Source organism: Chiloscyllium punctatum, chromosome 8 (genome assembly GCF_047496795.1).
Source record: "Chiloscyllium punctatum isolate Juve2018m chromosome 8, sChiPun1.3, whole genome shotgun sequence".
NCBI classification, from domain to species: domain Eukaryota; kingdom Metazoa; phylum Chordata; class Chondrichthyes; order Orectolobiformes; family Hemiscylliidae; genus Chiloscyllium; species Chiloscyllium punctatum.
The window spans coordinates 102,572,952-102,596,240 of NC_092746.1; the positions used below are offsets into that span (position 1 = coordinate 102,572,952).

Genomic DNA, 23,289 nt, shown 5'->3' on the forward strand with positions numbered 1-23,289 from the left:
GTCTCTTTGTTCAACAACATTCCCCAGGACCTTACCATTAAGTGTTTAAGTCCTGCTCTAATTTGCCTTTCCAAAATCAAACTTCGCAGCCCACTGGCCCATCTGATCAAGATCCTGTTGTACTCTGAGGTAACCTTCTTTGCTGTTGACTACACCTCCAATTTTAGTGTCATCTGCAAATTTATGAACCATATCTTCTATGTCCACATCCAAATCATTTATATAAATGATGAAAAGCAGTGGACCCAGCACCGATCCTTGTGGCACACTACTTCACTTAAAGATCAGCAAGGCCACCTATGTGTGGAACTGCAGGAGATGGGTGAGATACTAAATGAGTATATGCATCAATGTTTACTGTAGAGAAGGATATGGGCGATATATAATGTGGGGGAATAAATAGCAAAATCTTGAAAAATGACCATATTATGGAGAAGGAGGTGCTGGACAGCTTAAAATGCATTAAGTTGGATAAAACCCCGGGACAGATCAGGTGTACATGAGAAGCTAGGGAAGTGATTACTGGACCCCTTGCTGAGATACTTGTATCATCAATAGCCACAAGAGGTGCCAGAAGAACTAACGTGGTGGCACTATTTAAGAAAGGTGATAAGGATAGACAGGGAACTATAGGCCAGTGAGTCTGACATTAGTGGTGGGCAAGTTGTTGGAGGGAATCCTGAGGGACAGGATTTCCATGTATTTGGAAAGTCAAGGACTGATTAGGAATAGTCAACATGGCTTTGTGCATGGGAAGTCGTGAATCCCTAAGTTCATGGAGTTCTTTGAAGAAATAACGAAGAGGACTAATGAAGGCAGAGCGGTGGACATGCTCTATTATGGACTTCAGTAAGGCATTCGACAAGGTTGCTCATGGTAGACTGCTGAGCAAGGATAGAGCTCATTTGGATACAGAATTGGCTCAAAGATAGAAGACCGAGGTGGTGGTAAAGGGTTGTTTTTCAGCCTGGAGGCCTGTGACCAGAGCAGTTAAGTAAATAAGTTAATTCAGTAGAAATGTTTAGTTTGTGCAACTTCTATACTAAGAGTATTTGGTAAGAGATCGACAGGTTATTAGAATCTGAGAAAGTTTAAGTTTTCAGTTTGATATTCACATTAGAAAACTCCACGGTGCACAGGGAAAAGACTGGATAGAATCAATTAAGCAGAACTTAAATTTTTGATATAGAGGGATAATTTCTCTGAATTTGACAAATGAATATTTTCAAAAAATTGATTGAAACTTTGTTTTACTTAGTGTTTGAGATTTTTCTATGTTCCATTTTTAGACAGCTTGGGTTTTATTCATTTCTTCACTCTGTAATGAATTTCTGTAGTGTTGCTAGAGAAACTCTGCAATTTCATATGACTATTTCAGTGAATTACCACCATGTCAATTATAGTAGATTGTGCTTTTTTAAAATCAGGACATATTTCATTCTCGGATCTGATTTATCCAATAATATCATCAGCTGGAATTATAATACAAAATGCATTGCAGCTAATCAAAAATAGCCCTTCAATAAGTTTTAAATCTACAAACTCTACTGTGTAAAAGAAGAATGCCAGCAGATACATAGAAAGAACCCCAACTGCAAGATACCCCCCCCCCCAAACCATTCACAATTCTGACTTGGAAAATAGTCACAACCTCCCTTCATCATGTCAAAACTCTGGAACCTTCTAACAGCACTCTGGGCTTACTAACAATACATGAACTACAGCGGTTCAAAAAGACAGCTCTGTCATTTTTTTTTCAGTAAGTGCTAGCCTTGCCAATAATATTTATAATTCATGAGAGAATAATAGAAATAATATTGATTTCTTGTGGTACATTTTGAGAGATTGCCTGCCACCCTAAAAATGACCTGCTTATTTCTATTCAACTTTCTGTCAATTAATCAATCCATAAACCATGTTAATATATTTCTGTCATTCTTATGAACCCTAATTTTGTCTAATATACTCCCGTGCCGCACTTTATCAAACAGTTATTGAAAATTCAAATACATTACATCCACTGCTGCCCTCTTATTCCATGCCCCTCAACACCTTATAAACCTCTATAAGGTCACTCTCGGCCTCCAATGCTCCAGGGAAAACAGCCCCAGCCTATTCAACCTCTCCCTACAGCTCAAACCCTCCAAAGGTGGGAACTTCCTTGTAAGTCTTTTCTGAACCCTTTCAAGTTTCACAACATCATCGCAATAGGAATATTGCATACAATATTCCAAAACTGGCCTAACCAATTACCTGTACAGCTGCAACATCACCTCCCAACTCTTATACTCTGACCAATAAAGCAAAGTATACTAAACACCTTCTTTATTACCCTATCTACTTGTGACTCCACTTTCAAGGAACAATGAACTTGCACTCCAAAGACTCTTTGTTCAGCAACACTCCCCAGGACCTTACCATGAACAGTATAAGTCCTGCCCTGATTTGCCTTTCCAAAATGCAGCACCTGACATTTAACTAAATTAAACTCCACCTGCCACTTCTCAGCCCATTGGCCCATCTGATCAAGATCCTGTTGTACTCTGACTTAACCTTCTTCATTATGCACTACACCTCCAATTTTGGTGTCATCTGCACACTTACTAACTGTTCCTTCTATGTTCACACCCAAGTCAGTTATATAAATGACATAACAGGATTTGTTAAATATGATTTCACAAATCCATGTGGACTCTTATGATGTCTCAAGTGTCCTGTTACTACACTGCTGACAATAGATTCCAGTATTTCTCCAGTGCTGATGTTCAGCTAATTGGTCTGTAGTTTTGTTTTCTCTCTCACTTCTTTATCAAACAGAGGCCTACATTTGTCACCTACAAATCCACATTCTTGGGTCTAAAATCTAGGGAATTGAGTAATATTAAAAACAATAACTCATTTTCATTGTCGCAAACTTCACAGTGTCAATCATCAGGTCCATTGCCTTTTAGCCTCATTAATTCTCCAGTACCATACTTTCACTGATATCCTCAAGTTTCTCAATTGCATGAGACCCTTGGTTTCCCATTTTTCTGGCATTTGTTTTTTGTGTCTTTTAATGTGGAGCCAGTTTGAGTATTTGTATAACATCTCTATCATTTTCTTATTCCCAATTATCATTTCACTTGTCTCTGCCTCTAAAGAACCCACATTTACTCCACTGAATCTGTCCGAAGTATCCATGTAACTCATGGAAGCATTTTTAATTTGTTTTATAAGGAACAAAGAACAGTACAGCACAGGACCACACCCTTCAGCCAACCAAGACCATGCCGAAACATGACGCCTTTCTAAACTAAAAATCTTTAGCTGTTAACTAACCCATATCCCTCTATTCCCTACTGATTCATGTATGTCAAGATGGCTGTTAAATTTTGCTATTATGTCTACTTCTCCTCTGGCAGTGCATTCAAGACATTTTCCATCTTCTGTGTTACACGCCTCTCACGTTGCATTAAACTTTCCCTCTTTTACTTAAAACCAATGCCCCCTAGTAACTGGCAATTCTACCCTCGGAAAAAGACTCAGACTATCCATTCTATCCATTCCTCTTATAATTTTGTGAACTTCTATCAGGTCGCCCATCAGTTTCTGACATTCAGGTGAAAACAAACCAATATCTCCTCATAGCTAACACCCACATAGCAAACTAGGCAACACCCTGGTAAACCTTTATCTGTAACTTATCTAAAGTCTACTCATCAGAACTGCACACCATTTTCTAAATGTAGCCAATGTAAAGTTCAATATAGCTGCAAAATGATTTTCCAATTTTTATACTCTATGCCCAACCGATGAAGGCAAGTACACCATATGTCTTCTTGACCACCTTATCCACTCGTGTTGCCATTATCACAGAACTGTGGACCTGTACATCTAGATCTTTCTGTATGTTAATGCTAATAAAGGGTTCAGTTCAAAGGGTTCAATTTACTGTACATAGCCCTCCTGCATTATACTATCCAAAATATAATACCTTGCATCTGTCCAGAATAAATTCAACCTGCTATTTCTGTGCCGAAGCCTATCTACACCCTGCTGTAACTCTAGCAATCTTCCTCACTATCCCCAGCTTCTCCAATCTTTGTGTTGTCGGCAAACTTACTAATCAGACCACATACAATCCCCTTATATATTACAAACAACAGGGGTCCCAGCACTGAACCCTGTGGAACACCACTGGTCACAGATCCCCAGTCACAAAAACACCTTGCCACTGCTACTCTCTGTCCTCTATGACCAAGCCAGTTCTATATCCATCATACCAGCTCATCGCAGATTCTATATTACCTTTTGAATCAGCCTGCCACGAGGTACCTTGTGAAAGGTGTTGCCAAAGACAATATCCACTACACTATCCTCATCAATCATGTTTGTCACTTCCTCAATAAACTCAACCAAGTTGGTGAGATGCGACCTCCTGCCTCCCCAAATTAATGTGTTGCCTATTGCTAATAAGTCCAAACAAAAACAAAGAACAGCAGATGCTGGAAATCAGAAATGAAAACAGAAATTGCTGAGAAAACTCAGCAGGTCTGGCAGCATCTGTGCAGAGAAAACAAAGTAAATGTTTTGGGTCTAATAACCCTTCCTCAGAAGCTAATAAGTCAGTATTTTTCCAAATGTGAGTAAATCCTGTTCCTATGAATCTTCTCCACTAGTTTTCCACTACTGAGGTTGAGCTTACCAGCCTGTAATTGCCCAGACCATCCCTGTTACCCTTCTTAAACAAAGGAACAAAACTGGGTATTCCCAGTTTTTAAGACCTCCGCTGTCCTTAAAGAGGATGCAAAGATTTTATATAATGCCCCAGCAATTTGCTCCCTCGCCTCCCTCAGAATTCCAGGGTAGATCCCATCAGATCCTTGGGACTTGTGTTCCCTAATGTTTTCCAGAACACCCTCTTTTTTTTAATATTGACATGTCCTAGAAAAACAATACCCACCTCTCTAGATTCACCATCCACCATAATAACTGTATGGTACTGTATCACTACTTAGTTTACTATCAAATGTTATTTTCTCTCTCTTTATCATTATTTTGACCATCCTTTGATAAAATCTAAAAATCCTCAATCTTCAGGGTTTATATTCTTTTTGGCAATATCCTAAGACCTAATTTGCGAATGAACACTCGCCTGAAGTTCTCATTATTCATGGTTGAACTACATTACTGTCACTTTTTTTGTAAATTCCTTAAATGGATAAATGATTGCCACAAATTAGGAATTAAGTCTTGAAATATTTGCCATTCCTTGTCTAATATCATTTCCAATCTAATTATTAAATTTAACCCCCACACCGTTTTTTTTCTGCTTTGTTGAGTTTAAGACCCCAGTTTTGGATTTAACAATATCAATCCCATATGGATTTGAATTTTTTCACATTATGATAACTTTTCCCAGAATCCTGTCTCATTTCAAAATATGCGATCCAAAATATCCTGCTTCTAACTGATTACATACAGACATACACATACAAGCATATTCATTATGAGCTAGAGTGAGTCTCTCCACCACTTGTGTCTTCTATGTCATTCAATTAGATTGTGGCTAATCTGATTACTCCACAATCCCATCTACTGCAGATCATCTTTCACCCTCTGACGTATCAAGGATCTATCTATCTGCAAATGCTGATCTGGAAAAAAAACCCCTGAATATATTACATGCTCTCACCTCTCATACTATTACCACAATTTTGCTTTGCCAAAATCGGATTCCCCCATGAATTCTACATTACCTTTAGTACAAGGAATAGTTAAGACAAAAAGCATTCATGCACTTAAGGGGATGTTAGAAAAACATAAATGAGAAACAAATGTCAGGTTATATTGATAGTATTGCCAAAGAGGTGGCAGAGGAGGTGAATAAAGTGTATGTGTGAGGCACATGTGGAGCACATCACTGAGAAGAGCCACTTAGGTAGAATAGCCAGTTTCTGTATTCCACATTCTATAAAATCTCTATAAATCACAAAATGCTATGTTTCATTACATAGATCAAAGCATACAGTGATCGTGTTCTTAAAAAATTGAAAGAATTTTAAGAAAATTTTGTTTCTTCATTCACACATTTTTGACAATTATATTTTTCGTGAATTGTACAAAGACATAATTTTCACATGATGGCAACTAAGAAAGTTTATTTAATCCTTAACTGCTATTGTCAGCATCAAGAATAACCAGGTGTTTCCCATAAACTGCTTCAACAATGTCCCTTACTCATGGCCACTCATATCTATTGCTGCAATGTGAATTTTCTATTTCTTGTCCCAGTTATCTTCGTCAAGACTATTTCATTTAATGTCAATTAGCTTTCTACTATGGATAGTTTTGGCCCATCAAATTATGTTTACTAGTAACTTAAAGGGAACTTGACAAATGTTATAATCTCTTGTTACTGCTCATAATGAACTTCCTGCTAATTTTACATGAGAAATTCTCTTTATATTTAGCCCAAGTCAACCTGCACTGGATTTAAATCAGGTCACAGAGGTGAAGCTTCTGCAATATCAAACCACCAAAGCTCATCAATTCTTTTATTACGACTGGAGAGATTTTATCAACTATTTTCATTTTACTGCTTACAACATTTTAGTTTTATGCAATCTCTTTCAACTAGGAAATCAGCAACTTCAGATAGCATTTACTCAAGCACTGTTCAATAGCAGGTTTTAATGAAGTTATTTATTCCACTAGTCTCATCCAATATGAGGTTCAACAATCTATAAATCAAGACATTTAATAAGCAGATTTAAACAACACAGAGAGCTGAGAACCAAAAACCAAAATATCAAAGCAGCAAGTAAAGTTTGAAACTTACAAGTATTTCAAATGTGAGAGACCTTCAAAAGTTTCTGGAATCAAATCCGTTATACGATTTCCCTTTAAATTTCTGCAAGTTAATACATTTTACAATGAGCATCGTTCTGTCTATCAGGATGCTTTTTTTAAAATCATGTAACAAATTACCAAAACTCATGTGAAACAGTCAGAATATTGTATTAATTTTTAGTTCTAAAAAACGAGTCATCACCAAAGCTTGCAGCATGTAAGGGCAATGATACACAGCCAAAACACTTAGAAATGCTTTCAGACTACTTTTCTTCAAAATAAATCTGGTATTTACTCCTCAGTCTGAAAAGACCAACAATGAAAACTTAATTATAGACACTCCTTGAGCTAAAGAAATATATTACCTCAGATTCATATGTAAGTAGGGTTTCTGCCAATTATCTGTCAAAGTTACATTACCTGACTGGGAAAACACAAAGGAAATTCTCATACAGATTTTGCATTGAAATTTTGCACAGCTTAAACATTTTTTGCCAGAATCAAATGCCTTCTCCTTTGGGAAACGATCAGTGGAATGTTAAGGACTATGGTCCAGACTTCACATGCAGCAGAAACAAAAACTGAAATTGCTGGAAAAGATCAGCAAGTCTGGCAGCTACTGGGAGAGAAATCAGTTACTATTTTGGTTGAGTGATCCTTCTGCAGTTCTGAGGAAGGGTCACTGGCCCCAAAACATTAACTCTGATTTCTCTCCATAGATGCTGCCAAATCTGCTGAGCTTTTCCAGCAGCTTCTGTTTTGGTTTCTGATTTAGAGCATCCACAGTTCTTTTGGTTTTCATATTCAGTAGAAATGTCAAGTAAACCTTTTGATTCAAGAGACAACTATGGATGGGTAACAATGCTGGCCCAGCAGCAGCAGCCACATCCAAAGAAGGAATAAAGAAAATTGAAAGTGGTCACCACTAATTTTAAAGAAAGCTGTCTACAAAGATATTGTGATTTCACCTTTCCAGATGTTAATTTCATAAAATCTTATTTTTTCAAAATATGCACTAAGACATTTCAGAAATATAAAATTAATATTCCAGATCCAAAGAGATTGTTCAAAAACAATTGTAAACATAGCTTGCCATTAAAACCTGTCATACCTCATTCAACTTTGGAATAATGTTTTCCAAGTGCCAGACAACTTCACATTAAGCTTCACATTTGTAAATGGAAACTGATGTTGGCAACTTTGGCCTCAATGCAACACAAAACCTGGGTATATAGGGTGACCCACGTATCTGCAGAATCGTTTTCCGTGGTTTCAGTTACCCATGGTCGACCAAGGCCTAACCATATTATCTGGAACCTTCCAGAGCCAGGGACTGGGGGTGCCGGGAAGGCAAATTTCCCATTTAAATGAACTGATTCATTCCTTTCTGCGGTAGGTTTAGGAACATATCTCGCAGATACGGGGGGTACTACTGTATGTCAAGGCCAGTAGTAATCCGTGATTATATAAATTATACAACGAAGCTTTAGAAATAAGATGGATCAGCTTGAGGCTCTTTTGGAAATTGGCAGATACTATATTGTGGGGATAACTGAGACGTGGCTTCAAGTGGACATGGCCTGGGAAATGAATATTCAAGGCTACATGTGCTATAGTAAGGACAGACTGACGGGCAAAGGGGTGGGGTGGCCATGTTGGTAAGGGATGATATTCAGTCCCTTGCGCGGGGGGACCTAGAATCAGGGGATGTAGAGTCAGTGTGGATAGAGCTGAGAAATTCTAAGAGTAAAAAGACCCTCTTGGGAGTTATCTACAGGCCCCCAATCAGTAGTCTCAATGTCGGATGTAAGTTGAATCAGGAGCTGAAATTGGCCTGTCGCAAAGGTATCACGACAGTTGTTATGGGGGATTTCATCATGCAGGTAGACTGGGAGAATCAGGATGGTATTGGACCTCAAGAAAGAGACTTTGTGGAGTGTCTCAGAGATGGATTCTTAGAACAGCTGGTGTTGGAGCCTACCAGGGAAAAGGCAATTCTGGATCTGGTATTGAGCAACAAACCAGAATTGATCAGGGACCTCAAAGTGAAGGAGCTATTGGGAAGTAGTGACCATAATACAATAAGCTTCAACTTGCAATTTGAGAGGGAGAGAGTACAATCGGAAGTGACAATATTTCTGTTGAATAAAGGGAACTGTGGAGCTATGAGGGTGGACCTGGCCAAATTACAATGGTGCAATACCTTAGCAGGGATGACAGTGGAGGAACAATGGCAGATACTTCTGTGTATAATACAGAAGATGCAGGATCAGTTCATTCCAAAAAGGAAGAAAGATCCTTGGAGGAGGCATGGGTGGCCATAGCTGATGAGGGAAGTTAAGAAACATATAAAGTTAAAAGAGAAAAAGTATAACATAGCAAAGATAAGTGGGAACACGGAAGACTGGGGAGCTTTTAAAGGAACAACAGAGGATTACTAAGAAGGAAATACGCAGAGAAAAAATGAGGTACGACGGTAAACAGGCCAACAATATAAAGGAGGATAGTAGAAGCTTTTTTAGGTATGTGAAAGGCAAAAAAATGGTTAAGACTAAATTGGGCCCTTGAAGACAGAAACAGGGGAATATATTACAGGGAACAAAGAAATGGCAGAAGAATTGAATTGATACTTCAGATCTGTGTTCACTGGGGAAGACACAAGCAATCTCCCTGAGGTAACAATGGCTGAAGGACCTGAACTTAAGGGAATTTATATTTGCCAGGAATTGGTGTTGGAGAGACTGTTAGGTCTGAAGGTTGATAAATCCCCGGGGCCTGATGGTCTACATCCCAGGGTACTGAAGGAGGTGTCTTGAGAAATCATGGATGCGTTGGTGATTATTTTCCAGAGTTCGATAGATTCGGGATCAGTTCCTGTGGATTGGAGGGTGGCTAATGTTGTACCACCTTTTACGAAAGGTGGGGGAGAGAAAGCAGGAAATTATAGACCAGTTAGTCTGACTTCAGTGGTGGGAAGGATGCTGGAATCTATTATAAAAGGATGAAATTACGACACATCTGGATAGTAGTAACAGGATAGGTCAGAGTCAGCACGGATTTATGAAGAGGAAATCATGCTTGACTAATCTTCTGGAATTTTTTGAGGATGTAACTCTGAAGATGGGCGAGGGAGATCCAGTAGATGTAGTGTACCTGGACTTTCAGAAAGCTTTTGATAAAGTCCCACATAGGAGGTTAGTGAGCAAAATTAGGGCGCATGGTATTGGGGGCAAAGTACTAACTTGGATTGAAAGTTGGTTGGCTGACAGGAAACAACGAGTAGTGATAAATGGCTCCATTTCGGAATGGAAGGCAGTGACCAGTGGGGTACCGCAGGGATCAGTGCTGGGACCGCAGCTTTTTACAATATATATTAATGATGTAGAAGATGGTATTAATAATGACATTAGCAAATTTGCTGATGATACTAAGTTGGGTGGCAGGGTGAAATGTGAGGAGATGTTAGGAGATTACAGGGTGACCTCGACAGGTTAGGTGAGTGGTCAGATGCATGGCAGATGCAGTTTAATGTGGATAAATGTATGGTTATCCACTTTGGTGGCAAGAACAGGAAAGCAGAATACTACCTAAATGGAATCAACTTAGGTAAAGGGGCAGTACAAAGAGATCTGGGCGTTCTTGTACACCAGTCAATGAAGGTAAGCATGCAGGTACAGCAGATGGTGAAGAAGGCTAATAGCATGCTGGCCTTCATAACAAGAGGGATTGAGTATAGAAGCAAAAAGGTTCTTCTGCAGCTGTACAGGGCCCTGGTGAGACCACACCTGGAGTATTGTGTGCAGTTCTGGTCTCCAAATTTGAGGAAAGACATTCTGGCTATTGAGGGAGTGCAGCGTAGGTTCACGAGATCAATTCCTGGAATGGCGGGACTACCTTACGCTGAAAGACTGGAGCGACTGGGCTTGTATACCTTTGAGTTTAGAAGACTGTGAGGGGATCTGATTCAGACATATATGATTATTAAAGGGTTGGACACTCTGGAGGCAGGAAACTGATGAGTGAGTGCCGAACCAGAGGACGCAGCTTAAAAATACGCGGTAGACCATTTAGGACAGAGATGAGGAGAAACTTCTTCACCCAGAGAGTGGTGGCTGTGTGGAATGCTTTGCCCCAGAGGGCAGTGGAGGCCCAGTCTCTGGAATCATTTAAGAAAGAGTTGGATAGAGCTCTCAAGGATAGTGGAATCAAGGGTTATGGAGATAAGGCAGGAACAGGATACTGATTAAGGATGATCAGCCATGACCATATTGAATGGTGGTGCAGGCTCGAAGGGCAGAATGGCCTACTCCTGCACCTATTGTCTATTGTCTATTGTCTACTGACTGATTGTGTCACTTGTGAGTTGGGCAATCATTGGAGCATTAGTCAACCTCACAGGATGAAATGTTTCTCATACTGATAGTTCACATTTTTTAAATCTTCAAACTTCGCTGGCTGAATCCTGAAGCACGATAATGCCAGACTGAGCTTAAGGCAGGAGCTGAGAGAAACAACATGAAGGTACAGTACTTCTGACCCTGGTCTGATCAACCTGCTGCCATAAATCAGTTGGCCATCGCAGCACAGGTAGGAGTGACCACCACACAATCCTTGTGAGGGCTAGATCCCGTCTTCAGACTGAGGACATTGTTCTCATGCAATGTGCTAACCTGAATGCTAAATTGGAACAGTTTGAGAAGAGAGCAAGCAAACATCAGAAATTTGGGAGGTGCTGCTCAGAAAGTAATCTGTAAATTCAGTCCTGCATCACCAATTGTCATAACGAATCCTGGTTTAATGAAGAGTGTGTCATGTATAACAGTCTCTGTGCTTCAAGGGCAGTACAGTGGCTCAGTGGTTAGCTATTGCTATCTCACAGTGCCAGGGACTGGGGTTCAATTCCATCCTCATGCATGGAGTTTGCACATTGTCCCCATGTCTGTGTGGATTCCCTCCCACAGTCCAAATTTTTGCAGGTTAGCTGCATTAGTCATGGAAAATGTAGAACGATAGGGGAAGTTCTACCTCACAGGATGGGTCTGGGTGGGTTATCCTTCGGAGGGTCGATGTGGACTTGTTGAGCTTACTGGCCTGTTTCCACACTGTAGGTATTCTCTGATACTGAAAAGAAAGTACTAATCTTGGTGAAACTACAAGACAAAATTATGTGCATGTTGAACAGCAAAAGCAGCATGGCATAGACAGAGCTAAACAATCTTAAAAAAAATGATCAAGTAGAAACTCTATATCTAGCCCAAATATGACCGATAGTAGACAAGTAACAAACAGGAGGCAGTTGCTTCATGATTCCATGCTGTATGACTCCAAGGTTATGACTAACTCCACCTTCAATACCTTAGCCTAGTACTTGAGATTGAAAAACAAGACTTAAGGACTTGCAACCATTCTTAACCAGAAATTCAACACTGTTATGGACCAGACCAGACCCCCTCAAAATATTTCAAGAAGGTAGCCCAGAGCCTAACTTTGTCTTATTTAAAAGCAGATATGAAGTGGATATTCCAGGTGTGATGCAGCTGGTCAATCCACTCAGCTTTAAGCAAACAGAATTGATTTAAACATTACAATTAAAACATGAACAAAAGAGCTGAATTTAGAATAACTTAACGATTTGAAAACTCAGCCGGTTCAATACTGCAACTTAAGGAGCTATTCCAATTCCCATAACATCCCATTAACACATTCCTTAGCAAAAGGTAAATTCAAACACAGGTTCTTACAGGCAGGAGAGATTTCAAATTGAGAAGTCAATCAAGAATTGTCTGCTGAAGCTTTCTCTAGACTGCAGCAACTTCTCATTGTTACAGCCAAAGGAAACTAGAAAAATCTGAACTGGGAGAACTGGCCATTGTTAAACTAAACACTTTGCCAGATATTTCAACACCTCTGCCTTTTGACCTCTCTTAAAAAAAAGGACAAAATAACTTTATTTAAGGGGCAGTATCGTCACAATATATTTGCTCTGTCTCTGCATCACAAATGCCAGCTTTCAGTCAATTTGGTTAATTCACATAGCTCCAACAGTGGACACAGCAAAAGCAATAACCCAGCTGTGTTGATAGAGCGAGAGGTGGGAATGACCTACATTTCCTCTAATTTTTCTGCTATTGCACAGACCTATGAGGTCTGTGCGCAGGAAAAACTTCTGGAAACAGTAGAAAATGCATCTGCGTGCCAATAGGTGTGCATAAACCCTCAGAATGGCTGGCTGCGTAGCTTAGAGGGAACATGGTGAATGATTGCACTTGACATAAAAGCAGCATTTGAAGATCTGAGGGATCAAGGAACCCTGGTTAAAACTATGGGGAAAATTCTCCAAGAATGGAGTCATACCTGGCACAAAAAAAGATGGTTGTGGTTGTTAGAGACCAATCATCTCAGCCCTTGGACATTGTTGCAGGAGTTCCACAGGGCATTGTCCCAAGCTCAACTTTCTTCAGCTACTTCATTAATGGGATAGTCAATACTGAGAAGGACTGCAACAAATTACAGGAGGACATTAATAAGCTTGCAGAATGACAAATAATTTGCAAATGAATTTCAACACACATATATGTGAGGTGGTTTGTTTTGGTTGGAAGAATTGGGAGACTATTCATTACTGGGAAGCTGCATGTCAATATGGGGCAGAAGCAGGGCCCTGAATCGGGAGGGCACATCACCCCCAATAACTATGACCTGGAGCTCTCGGGTACCCTTTGTGGATAGGTTAGAGGTAGAGTGGGGAGCTTGGGCCAAGACCAACACCAAGGCCTATGATTTCCATCTTTGAGCTCAAATAGACAAGTTCCACTACAGATTATCAGTTTGTAAACAAAAAAACAAGCACTGAGTTTTATTCCTAGAGGCATAGAATTGAAAAGTGGACAATTTATGTTAACTATTGGACTATGGTTTGGCCACACAAGTCTGCTGTGATTGTGGGAATGAAATTGGTGGGACAGAGTAAGGATGGGAGGTAACCTACATTCTGTCCAGCTCAGAGTTCCATGCTAGATATTTTAAAACTCTCAACTATGTGACATTTTGCTCATTTGTTCCTTCAAATAGGTTTTATATGAGCGTAGTTTTCACTGCATAAACTGCAATAAGCTCATAAAATTACATCCAGATTCCACAGAAGATCTCTATCTTAGAGTGACTTGAGAATCTAAGCCTGAATGATGCAGGTGTTTTGAACATCCAGCAGGAGGCCTTGACACAAGTACAGCAAACTAGGATGATCAGTTGAAGGCTTTCATACAGGTGTGAGCTATATTTGAAGGGAGTAGCCCTCATCTCCCAGCAACCATTGCCTGAAGACCTTGGAAGGAAGCAAAAACCTGTGAGTTCACTAATATGTTCAAATCATGGCAGTTCTGAAATTTTTCAAGCAGATCTCCAAAATGTGGCATCAATAGTTAAAATAAGTTGAATATTTATGGAGTATAAATCTGTTCTGTTGATGAACCCTGGTGGTTGGTGATAAGGTATTCTCAAAGCAAAGCGGGTGCAATTGCACCAGGGGGTAGTCAGCAATGGGAGAAACCCACTGCTTATCTGTTTGATTCTCCACATCACAAGGGAAGGGCATGTGCAGATGGAGAAAAGCAATTATTACATTCTGGATGCATTTATGGATTGAGAATTAAGAGCTGCTACAGGTCCCCAGCTGCTCCTAACACAAGCTACCAGGCTAAAAATTCAGGGCAGCTGTGCCCTTAATGGTTACCCAGGATGGGATTGCCACCCACTCTTTATGGGTACAAGTCCTTCTCCAGCAGATCTTTCAAACAGTTGAAGAAATTGACAGTGAAGCCAGTAGAGAAGAGGGCTAATTCTTGTCTTCCACCTCATCAGTTGCTTTTTAGCTGTTGCTTCTCCCTCTGAAGGATACACAGGAGCCAGAGGACATTCTTGTTAATGATGTTGTAATCACTATCCTTTTCTATGCTGTTTTCACATTTCAACCAAGGCCACAAGGACTGCAGTCATACACTACCCATGCTGGTTCATCAGCAGATAGCTTGTGGGAATGGTCAGGAGGATAATGTAATATTACTGAAGCAAGTGCTGAGACCTCTCATCCTTCACAAGTAAGCTTCATGTTATGTCCTCACACGGTGTGGCATGAAAGCTTCTCAAAGAAAAGTTTCTTCCATAAGGAGCACATTGGCATGTACATTTTGGCAAGATTACATTGCACAAGCAATGTTTGCATGCAAATTGGGGAGCAGAATTCTCTCTGTAAGCCAACATGGTAGTATTGTTCCCAAAGAAAAAGCACCCTTACATTCACAGACCATGTCCTTGCATACCTACTACTCACTAAGTGAATGTGGAAGCTGCAAAACATTATCTTCCAATCCCAATAAAGCAAGTTCTTTTCTGATATGAAAGGCTCAGGGGTTGATTTTAAGTTTGTCTGATTATAGTTGTTTTGCTGACATGGTTAAGAGGCATGCATACAATGCAATTCATACATACAATGTAACAGTCATGATTGCTTGAAGCCATAATTCGTCTTGCTTATTGAGGGCAATGAATGACCTGACGATGAAGTATAAATTGAAACCAAAAAGGTGGCATTACTAAACAACTGCAGTCACTGTTATTGTAATTGCCGCAAACTGGGCCTGAACTTCCTAAGTTTCAGTCCACCCCAAAAGGAAAAAAACACAACAACTTCCTCCATCCACTTCACAGGCTGAGTCATTTTGGACATTTACTGCACAGTTGATTTTTGAGTTGACATGGCAATTCCCAACTTTGTGTTCTTGTGAGTGAGTGCCAGGCTCTGCCTAAGACACAGGCTGACACTCAATCCTTCATATTCCTTTTGTGGTTTTGACTCTGTGGCCCCAGTGAACTTTCAGACTCCCATTGTTCATGGTGAGTCCCTTTATGTAATTATTATCCTCAGAGTTCATGGCTTTCAGAATGCTCATGCCCTTGTTGGCCAGATATATTTCTCATATAGATCAGAGTGGCTGCCCCGTAGAACTGCCAGTCCCTTCCTATGGAAAATTGAGCTTATCATTAGATACAGATGGAAATAAGACAGGCAATGCTCAAGACAAAAATTCTGAATTTGCCATTTTATCCTAAGCAGAAAACTGTAAAACATTTTCTCAATATTGACATTGTATTTTCTCCCCAATTTTCCCATCATTGCCCATGTCACACAAGGGAAGTGAAAATTCCATCCACTGAAGTTACAACGTATAAAACCAGCCCAACAAGTCTGTGTTGCTTTATTCTCCATTCCTGATCATATTTTATTTACTCATCCCATTCCACATTCCCTTCATCCATCTATCCAATTTTGAAGCATAACATAATTTTTGCATCATGTATGAACCGGAAGTAAATATCACAGCCTCAATTGTTTCTATATTAAGTTTCTCCTTGCATTTGAAAACAAAGGAAACAATAATCATGGTTTGTAATCATATTATTTAATATTATTTTGGGAGAACCTCCAATACAAATGCAGCATAGAGGTTTTTGGGTGTTTTTGTGCAGGAACCACAAAATGTCAACATGCAGTGCAACAAATAATTAAGAAGGCAAATAGAATTTTGGTCTTCATTTTGTGAAGTTGCAGTTTAAAAATGTGAAGGCTTGTTACAAGGGTTTTAGTGAGGCTGCACCTGGAGTACCATGTATAGTTTAGGTTCCCAAATTTAAGAAAGGATATATTGAATTGAAGACTGTTCAAAAGTGATTCACTAGATTGACTTCTGGGATGAGGAGGCAGACATATCATGAATAACTAAACAATTTAGGCCTTCGTTCAATAAAGTTTAGAAGAAAGAGAAGTAATCTGCTTAAAGCATTAAAGATTCTGAGGGAGCTTGACAGAGAGATGTTGAGAAGATGTCTCAAATAACGGGCAAATCTCAAACTAAAGGACATAGTTGTAGGTTAAGGGGATGCTCATTTATAACTGAAATGTGAAGGAATGTCTTCTCTCAAAAGGTAATGAATGTCTGGAATTCCCTACCTCAGGGAATTGTGAAGGGTAGATCACTGGAAGTATTTAAAGAGGATGTGAATAGATTATTTAAATTTTGAGGAATAAGGGCTATGAGGAGCTAGTGCAAGCTGAGATTGAGGCATGGGGCTTGAGGTGCTGAATGGCCTATTCCTGCTCCTATTTCTTAAGTCCTTATGTGCTAGAACAGAAGCTTAAAATCATGCATACATTTGTGGAGGCCAGCAAAAGCAGTCAAATTTCTAAATAAAGAACATGACTGGAGAAATGAATAAGGGTCATTCATGCATGAGTTTTTTAATACCCAATCAAAAATACAATTTCATTCAAAAGGCTTCTGTATACATACATACAGAATGATAGTTAAAAAGAGATTCAATGCAATTTGACAAGAACAGCTCCAGTTTATAAAGATGTTAAATGACACTGAAAAAAAACACTTAGGAAGGACAAGGCTGACAGGTGGGGAGCAGGACAAAAGATTAGTCAAAACACAATGGCTGCAGCTTTCCCTTTTTGGGATGGATATGCTAGGTGTTGACTAACTTGTAATGGAAAAGGATAGACTGGATCTAAAAGTTGAAGTTCTAAATTGGAGGAAGGCCAATTTTGACTGTGTTAGGCAAGAACTTTCAAAAGCTGATTGGGGGCGGATGTTCGCGGGTAAAAGGACAGCTGGATATGGGAAGCCTTCAAAAATGAGATAACAGGAGTCCAGAGACAGTATATTCCTGTTACAGTAAAAGGCAAGGCTGGCAGGTGTGGGGAATGCTGGACAATTAGAGAATTTGAGGTTTTGGTTAAGAAAAAGAAGGAAACAAATAACAAGTATAGACAGCAGAGATAAAGTGAATTCTTAGAAGAGTATAAAGGCAGTAGGAGTATACTTAAGAGGGACATGAGATAGCTTTGGCAAATATGGTTAAGGACAATCCAAAGGGGTTTTACAAATACATTAAGGACAAAAGAGTAATGAGGGAGAGAATAGAGCCCGTCAAAGATCAGCAAGGCAGCCTGTGTGCAGAACCACAGATGGGGAGATATTAAACGAGTATTTTGCATCAGTATTTACTGTGGAGGACATGGAAGATATAGAATGCAGAAAGTAGATGGTGACATCTTGAAAAATGTCCTATTTCAGAGGAAGAGGTGCTGGATGTCTTAACACACATAAAGGTGGATAAATCCCCAGGACCTGATCAGGTGCACCCTAGAACTCTGTGGAACCTACGGAAGTGATTGCTAGGCCAATTGCTGAGAAATTTATATCATCGTAGTCACAGGTGAGGTGCGGAAGACTGGAGGTTGGCTAACGTGGTGCCACTGTTTAAGAAAGGGGGTAAGGAAAAGCCAGGGAACTATAGACCAGTGAGCCTGACATCAGTGGTGGGCACGTTGTTCCTGAGATACAAGATTTACATGCATTTGGAAAGGCAAGGACTGATTAGAGATAGTCAAAATGGCTTTGTGCATGGGAAATCATGTCTCACAAACTTGATTGAGTTTTTTGAAGAAGCAATGAAGGGGGTGGCATAGTGGCTTAGAGGTTAGCGCTGCTGCCTCACAATGCCAAGGATCCAGGTTTGCTCACAACCTTGGGTGACTGTTTGTGTGGAGTTTGCACATTCTTCATGTGCCTGCAAGGGTTTCCTCTGGATGCTCTGGTTTCCTCCCACAATCCTAAGATGTGCAGGTTAGGTGAATTGGCCATACTAGAATTGTGCATAGTGTTCAGGGATGAGTAGGTTAGGTGCATTACTTAGGAGTAAATATAGAGTACTAGGGTAGGGGAATGGGTCTGGGTGGGTTACTCTTTGGAGGGCCGATGGCCTGTTTCCACACTGTAGGGATTCTATGATTGATGAGGGCAGAGCAGTGGATGTAATCTATATGGACTTCAAGTAAGGCATTGAACAAAGTTCCTCATTATAGACTGGTTAGTAAGGTCAAGTCTCACGGAATACAGGGAGAACTAGCCACTTGGATACAGAACTGGCTTGAAGGTAGAAGACAGAGGGTGGTGGTGGAGTGTTGCCTTTTAGACTGGAGGCCTGTGACCAGTGGTGTGCCACAAGGATCTGTGCTGGGTCCACTGCTTTTTGTCATTTATATAAATGATTTGCATGTGAACATGGGAGGTGTAATTAGTAAGTTTGCAGATCACACCAAAATTGGAGGTGTAGTGGACAACGAAGAAGGCTCCTTCAGAGTACAATGGGATCTTGATCAGATGAGACAATGTGCTGAGGAGTGGCAAATGGAGTTTAATTTAGATAAATGTCAAGTGTTGCATTTGGGAAAGGGAAGTCAGAACAGGACTTTTACACTTAATGGTAAGGTCTTGGGGAATGTTGCTGAACAAAGAGACCTTCAAGTGCAGCTTCATAGTTTCTTGAAAGTGGAGTGTCAGGTAGATATGATTTTGAAAAAAAGTGTTTGGTATGTTTTCCTTTATTGGTCAAAGCATTAAGTATAGGAGTTGGGAGGTCATGTTGCAGCTCTACAGGACGTTGGTTAGGCCACATTTGGAATATTGTGTGCAATTCTGGTCTCCCTCCCATCAGAAGGATGTTGTAAAACTTGAAACAGTGCAGAAAAGATTTACAAGAATGTTGCCAGGGTTGAATGATTTCAGTTACAGGAAGAGGCTGGGGCTGTTTTCCCTGGAGCATCAGAGGCTGAGGGGTGCTCTTATAGAGGTTTAGAAAATCATTTGGGGCATGGATTGGGTAAGTAGAAGGTCTATTTACCCAATCCATGCCCCAAGAACAAGAGGGCATAGGTTTAGGGTGAGAGGGGAAATTTTTAAAAGGGGCCTAAGGGGCAACTTTTTTACACAAAGGATGGTATGTGTATGGAATGTGCTGCCAGAGGAAGTGGTGGAGGCTGGTACAATTGCAACATTTAAAAGGCATCTGGATGGGTATATGAATACAAAGGGTTTAGAGGGTTACGGGGCAAGTGCTCGCAAATAGGACTAGATTAATTTAGGATATCTGGTCGGCATGGACGAGTTCTGTATGTCTCGATGATTCTATGACTCTGAGGTCCTCCAACCTGTCCAGGGATCTCATTTTATGATGTCCACCTGGCTGACCTTATTACAATCACTACAAAATGTTTTAATTAATTAAAGAAAGGTGTTTATTTTATGGTGCAATACAAATGTTGGTTTTATTTTGAAACACAAATAGAACAATCCTGATACTTGAATTAAGAACCCTAAAATGCTTTATGATGGAGAAATAAATAAATCCTCTGTTGGGTACAAGTATAGGACACCAGAATATGAACCAGGTGACTGTGCAGTCAAAAATAAAGAAGGAAGGTAAATAAAAAAAATTAACTGAGTCATGTTCAAATGTACAATGACTGAACTGCAACAGATATTGCAGGATAAACGGTTCCAGGATGGTGCAAGGCAGAAATGGAAGCGTATGATGGATAAATCTTCAGCACCAATGACAGTCTTTATCACAAGGGAACTTTAATACAGGAGCAAAAAAAGTCTTGCTTCAGTTACATTTTATATCGGTGATACTACACCTGCAGTGTTGTGTGCAATTCTGATCCTTTTACCTTAGAAAAGAAATACTTGAGGAGATTGTGATGCAGTGATAATATGACTGGACGTGTAATCCAGAATCTCTAGCTATGTTTTGAGTCATGGTTTTGAATCCCACAACAGCAGATGGTGAATTTTGAATAAAATCTGGAATAGAGAAATTGAACCGATGGCAACCATTTAACCACCGTCAATTATGTCATATCACTTGCCCTTCACTCCTCCCGAGAACATGTTGACACAAAGAACAACTACGTAAGAATCCTACTCATTGATGACAGTTCAGCCTTCAACACTATTATCCCTTCAAAACTGATTATTAAACTTAGTGATCTCGGAATAAACCCAACTCTCTGCAACTGGATCCTCAGTTTCCTGACCTACAGGCCACAATCAGTGAAGACTGGGAACAATATTTCATCCTCACTAACACTCAACACTGGAGCCACCCCAGGGACATGTACTCAGCCCCCTACTGTACTCACTGTATACCCATTACTGCGTTGCCAAATACCAGACTAATGCCATTTACAAATTCACTGATGACACCACCATAGTCCGTCGAATCTCAAATGGCGACAAAACAGGCTACAGATGGGAGGTGGAAGACCTGGAAAAATGGTGCACTGAGAACAATCTAGCTCTCAATGCCAGCAAAACAAGGAACTCATTATTGACTTTCGGCAGGATGTTACTCATGCCCCCTACACATTAACAGCACAGAAGTGGAACAAGTGGAGAGTGTTAAACTCCTCAGAGTAGTCATCCACAACAAGCCTTCTTGGACTCTAAATGTGGACGCAGAGGTTACAAAGGCCCAATAATGTCTCTTCTTCCTCAGGCAGCTGAGGAAATTTGGCATGACAGCAAATACCCTTGCCAACTTTTATAGGTGCACGATTGAGAGCATTCTGTCTGGATGTATCACAACCTGGTATGGCAACTGTACCATTCAAGATCGGAGACAGTTACAGAGAGTGGTAAACTCAGCCTGGACAATCATAAAGGCCAACCTCCTGCCTACAGAATCCATCTACCAGGCCCGCTGTCAAGGAAAGGCCGCCTGCATTCTCAAAGATCTATCCCATCATGGCAATGTTTTCCACAATCTCTACCATCGGGGAGAAGGTACAGAACCCTGAACACACACACTAGCCAGTTTCGCAACAGTTTCTACCCTACTGTTGTTAGAATACTGAATGGACTCACAAACTCTTAACATTCGCCCATGCCTGTGTTTTTGTTTTTGCCGCTGTTTACCTATTATTTACTTATCTATGCTACTTAACTATGTGATCTGCCTGTATTGCTTGCAAGACAAAGCTTTTCAATGTGCCTCGGTACAGTGACAATAAATTCAATTCAATTCAATTCAAAAAACCCATCTGGTTTGCTATATTTCTTTCAGAAAGGAAATCTACTATGCTTACCTAATCTGGCCTAGATGTGACTTCAGACCCACAGCAATTAGGGATGTGTAATAAATGCTGGCCTAGTCAGTGACACCCACATCCCATGAACAAATAAAAAAATGCCTTGCAGGGAGTGCAGCAGAAGTTCACCAGACTGATTCCTAGGATGGCAGGACTGTCCAGTGAAGAGAGATTGAAGAGACTGGGCCTGTATTCACTTGAATTCAGAAAAAAATGAGAGGTGGTCTCATAGAAACACACAGAGTAGTTAAAGGGATAGACAGAATAGATGCAGACAGGATGTTCTATCTGGCTGTGAGAAGTAGAACAGGGAGCACAGTTTCAAAATAAAAGGCAAGCCATTTAAGGACTGATATGAGGATGAACATCATCATTCAGAGAGTGGCAAACCTTTGGAATTCTCTATACCAGGGAGTGGTAGAAACTTAGTCATAATGTAAGGTCAAAACAGGATTTGATAGATTTCTAGCTAAGAATGATATCAAGGGATAAGGGCATTATGCTGGAATATGGTATTGAGGGAGCTGATCAGTTAGCTTATCAAAGCTTCTGCTGCATCCAATACGCTCAACTGCTTCCCACTGTTGCAAAATTCAGTCAACTGATAGGAAATAAAGTGAGTGTTAATAATACTTTGTTACACAAAATTAATCTTTTGTTTTTAATTAATGGTCAAACAGAGAGTTGGTTTTGATGTATTAACCTGACAATCAGCCTAAGTTAGAGAAAAAGAATAGAACACTACTTGTGTTAAATAATTTATTATTACAGCATCTCACAAATATACTCACAGATATTCTGCACCTGGATAAAATAACCAGTTGTCTTTCCATATGAATGAAACGTTGTTATCTCGAAAATCCCTAAAGTGAAAATAAATATTGTAAAACATCACACGCCAGACCAAACATCAATACTGAATATAAGTGGTTAAATAATTCAAGCTTAATTTATTGCATTTTTCATATGCCACAAATCTCTAAGTTTGCTTTTCTCAAAGTTACATTATTCCTTATAAAACATGCACCACTAGTTCCTCTGCAATCCATGTTGTGGTGCAAGTCTACAGTACTTGCATGACATCAGTGCTGGGTTCTCCAATCAGCAGCCTCATGACCAGCTTGGCACTGAGACTGCTGGAAACAGTCTGCTGGATGCTCCACAACCAGCCAAGTCTTAGATATACAAGGTTGCAATGAATGAATTTGGATTGGGTTTGATGAATGTTGAAACGATCAGCAGCAATGCTAATTGTCTTTGTTGTACATGGCCAGTTTATTTAAACAGACAATATCTTCAAACACCACAGATAGGTTTTTCCCTTTTATGGTACCCTCTGAGAAACTGGGCAGTGTCCATTATGTTGCTGTCCATCATACCTAGTTTAACCATGAGGCTGTTCAGCTGAGAGAATGGTGGTGATAGTGGTGGAAGGGGAAAGACTGGTCAGGCAAGCATGC

General features: G+C 40.1%; 1 protein-coding gene across 5 annotated transcripts in view; it reads right to left on the reverse strand.

Moving 5' to 3' along the window:
* The window catches only part of LOC140480786 (uncharacterized), a 152,870-nt gene that overhangs the window by 99,986 nt on the left and 29,595 nt on the right, over window positions 1-23,289 (reverse strand). For 3 of the 5 annotated variants that reach the window (XM_072576166.1, XM_072576168.1, XM_072576169.1), the window contains exons 2-3: window positions 22,621-22,692; window positions 6,824-6,895 (exon numbers count right to left, since the gene is read on the reverse strand). In XM_072576166.1, coding sequence (XP_072432267.1) covers window positions 6,824-6,895; window positions 22,621-22,692 — 144 coding nt within the window. The remainder of the gene's footprint in view (window positions 1-6,823; window positions 6,896-22,620; window positions 22,693-23,289) is intronic. The other 2 variants (XM_072576167.1, XM_072576170.1) reach the window with 1 other exon arrangement.